The sequence below is a fragment of the Littorina saxatilis genome, linkage group LG2 (assembly GCF_037325665.1).
Source record: "Littorina saxatilis isolate snail1 linkage group LG2, US_GU_Lsax_2.0, whole genome shotgun sequence".
NCBI classification, from domain to species: domain Eukaryota; kingdom Metazoa; phylum Mollusca; class Gastropoda; order Littorinimorpha; family Littorinidae; genus Littorina; species Littorina saxatilis.
The window spans coordinates 32,595,374-32,597,873 of record NC_090246.1 but is presented as its reverse complement, the minus strand read 5'-3'; the positions used below and the strand labels follow the sequence as shown (position 1 = coordinate 32,597,873).

The 2,500-nt window shown below is 39.3% G+C and overlaps 1 protein-coding gene across 1 annotated transcript in view; it reads right to left on the bottom strand.

Annotated features, from left to right (window-relative positions):
* LOC138952686 (membrane metallo-endopeptidase-like 1) overlaps positions 1-2,500 on the bottom strand; it is a 152,266-nt gene that overhangs the window by 147,775 nt on the left and 1,991 nt on the right. Inside the window, exon 2 of the mRNA XM_070324388.1 lies at positions 1,618-1,695. Within this exon, the coding sequence (XP_070180489.1) occupies positions 1,618-1,695 (78 nt within the window). The remainder of the gene's footprint in view (positions 1-1,617; positions 1,696-2,500) is intronic.

Below are 2,500 nucleotides of genomic sequence, written 5' to 3'. Positions count from 1 at the left end.
TGCATTCTTGTATTCTTGTCTCCGTCGCCTGTCTGTTTCAATGTTTCCAGTATTTATCACACTGTATCTGTCTCTGTGCCTGTCTCATTGTGTCTTCCGTGTGCCCGCGTGCTTGCAACGTGTGCTTTATTCTCACAGGCATAAATGACTAATTGACAAAAACCTTAGTCGTCGGGCTATTCGTTCTGATAATCATGCCCAATAAAATGGATAATAAACTTTGGCAATGAAAAATAAACCATACCGAAAATTAAAAGAAAAAATGAGACAAAGATCAGCATTTTGAGTGCTAACTTCACAATTCAAGCAGAACACAAAGTATTTCCAAACACACAGAAATCTGTCAGTCACAAAACTCATCACACACCAATACACACAATCAGATAAAGTGCGAGGACTCCGCCCAAGATAATTACCAAGGTACTCCGACCCTAATACCAACAGATCCCGTGTCAACACCTCCACAATATTCCCTGTATTAATCTGCACTGGTGGTGTTTTCATCGGATATTGATCCTACTAGGGACGACTGGTAACACTAACCACAAGGCTGTTATAAGTCCGTTTTGGAGTACTATTGACTAAGCGCATCAACTTTGTACATGCTGTTAAAAGTCCGTTTCTGGTGCATTTGAGTAAACGTATCCACCTCAAGTTGAAAAAGTCAAGTTATATTGCTTTTGAGTGAAGGCGTCAATTATCGACGGTAAGTCAGGATGGGAAAGGTCAGGTTGCAATACTATTGAGTAAACCCATCAACAACAACAAAGCTAGCTTTAACAGTCACTTTCGAGTGCACTTGAAAAACGCATCAACTATGCAGGCTGTAAAAGTCAGGTTGTACTTGTAAGTAAATAAATAAATACGAGAATGTATAACGCGCACATATCTCACCACAAGGCGACTCAAGGCGCACTCATACACATTATTTCGCATTCCTGGAGATCCTTTCACCAACGCGTGTTACGCGCGTGAACAGAATTCAAGAGGAAGCAAGCTGGGTATGTGTCGTCTTAGGTGAGTTAAATCATCAAATACTGACAGTGAGAACGAATAATAAAAGATAGAAAGAATAAAAGAAAGAGGAAATAGACAAATGAAAGAAAGAAAGAAAGAAAGAAAGATCAAGAGAGATAATGAAAGAAAGAAGCAAAACAAGAAAGAAAGCGTAGAAGATGAACAAGCAAACAAATAAACAAAGAAACAACCAACAAACAACCCAGACACAGTCAAAACATGCAAATAAGCCATCAACTGGACACCAAGAAACCTACAAACAAACGAAAACGCGAGACACATCAACAACAACAACAACAACAACAACAACAACAACAGCAGCAGCAGCAGCACCCCCACCAACAACAACGACGACAACAACATCAACAACGACAACAACATCAACAACAACAGCAACAACACATACACACACACACAAACACACAAACATACACACACACACACACACACACACACACACACACATACACACACACACACACACACACACACACACACACACACACAGCTCACAAATCTGTAAATATAGTGAAGGATTACAACAAAAAGATAACCTACCAACTAATAACAACACAATATCAATATACAAAAATGTCTTACATTGCACGGGTCCTCTGATGTGTTCATGCGTCCAAGTATCGCGGCAGCAGTTTCCATACAATCTCGAGTTTCACATTTCTGAAACAAATACAACAGAAAAAAGATATAATGTCTATAAATATCCTCTGAAAGCGCATTTATCAGTGTCTCTATACATGCGGAACAATTGTAGTTGACGGCATATGCATGTTCTTTTGTTTCCAGATACAAGAAGCTGATCGTTGGCATTTGAAGAAGTGACGCCGAAAAGGAGGAAATTAAAATCGAAACCGCTTGACGTTAAAAGCAGGTACACTTAACAAGAGAGAAAGAAAAGAAAAGCAAAATCAAAATTAAAAAAATGGAAGTGGGGGCGGACGAACGAATACACTTGCCATTTAAGGACGCCAACAGGAATGTAATGCAAATTAGTTACTGCCGAGTATCATTTAGCTCTATGCCCCCACAATGTCCACACAGCAAAGACTACGCCCCACACCCCTTGTTTTTAAATGCATGTATATGCTTTCAAAACATGCTACTCTCTCTCTCTCTCTCTCTCTCTCTCTCTCTCTCTCTCTCTATCTCTCTACTTTTTTGTAGTTGTACTCATAAAGAAACATTTGTCTGTGCACTTTATGCACATTGATACTCAGCTGCCTAACATAGTATGCTGCAAATTTTCGAAGAAATTACTGAACACGTTATCTGATGTGGTAATTATCTTTACATACGTGCACCCACAGAACTCGAAGTGGTATCAACAAGCAGAGATTAATTGTGACATTATTACGGTGGATACTTGTGTATCAAATATGATGCAGGAATATAAAGATGTGCACTTTATTGTATGCGGGGATTTGAACAGTAGGGTGGGTGATGCGAATCCATACTTATCAGATGT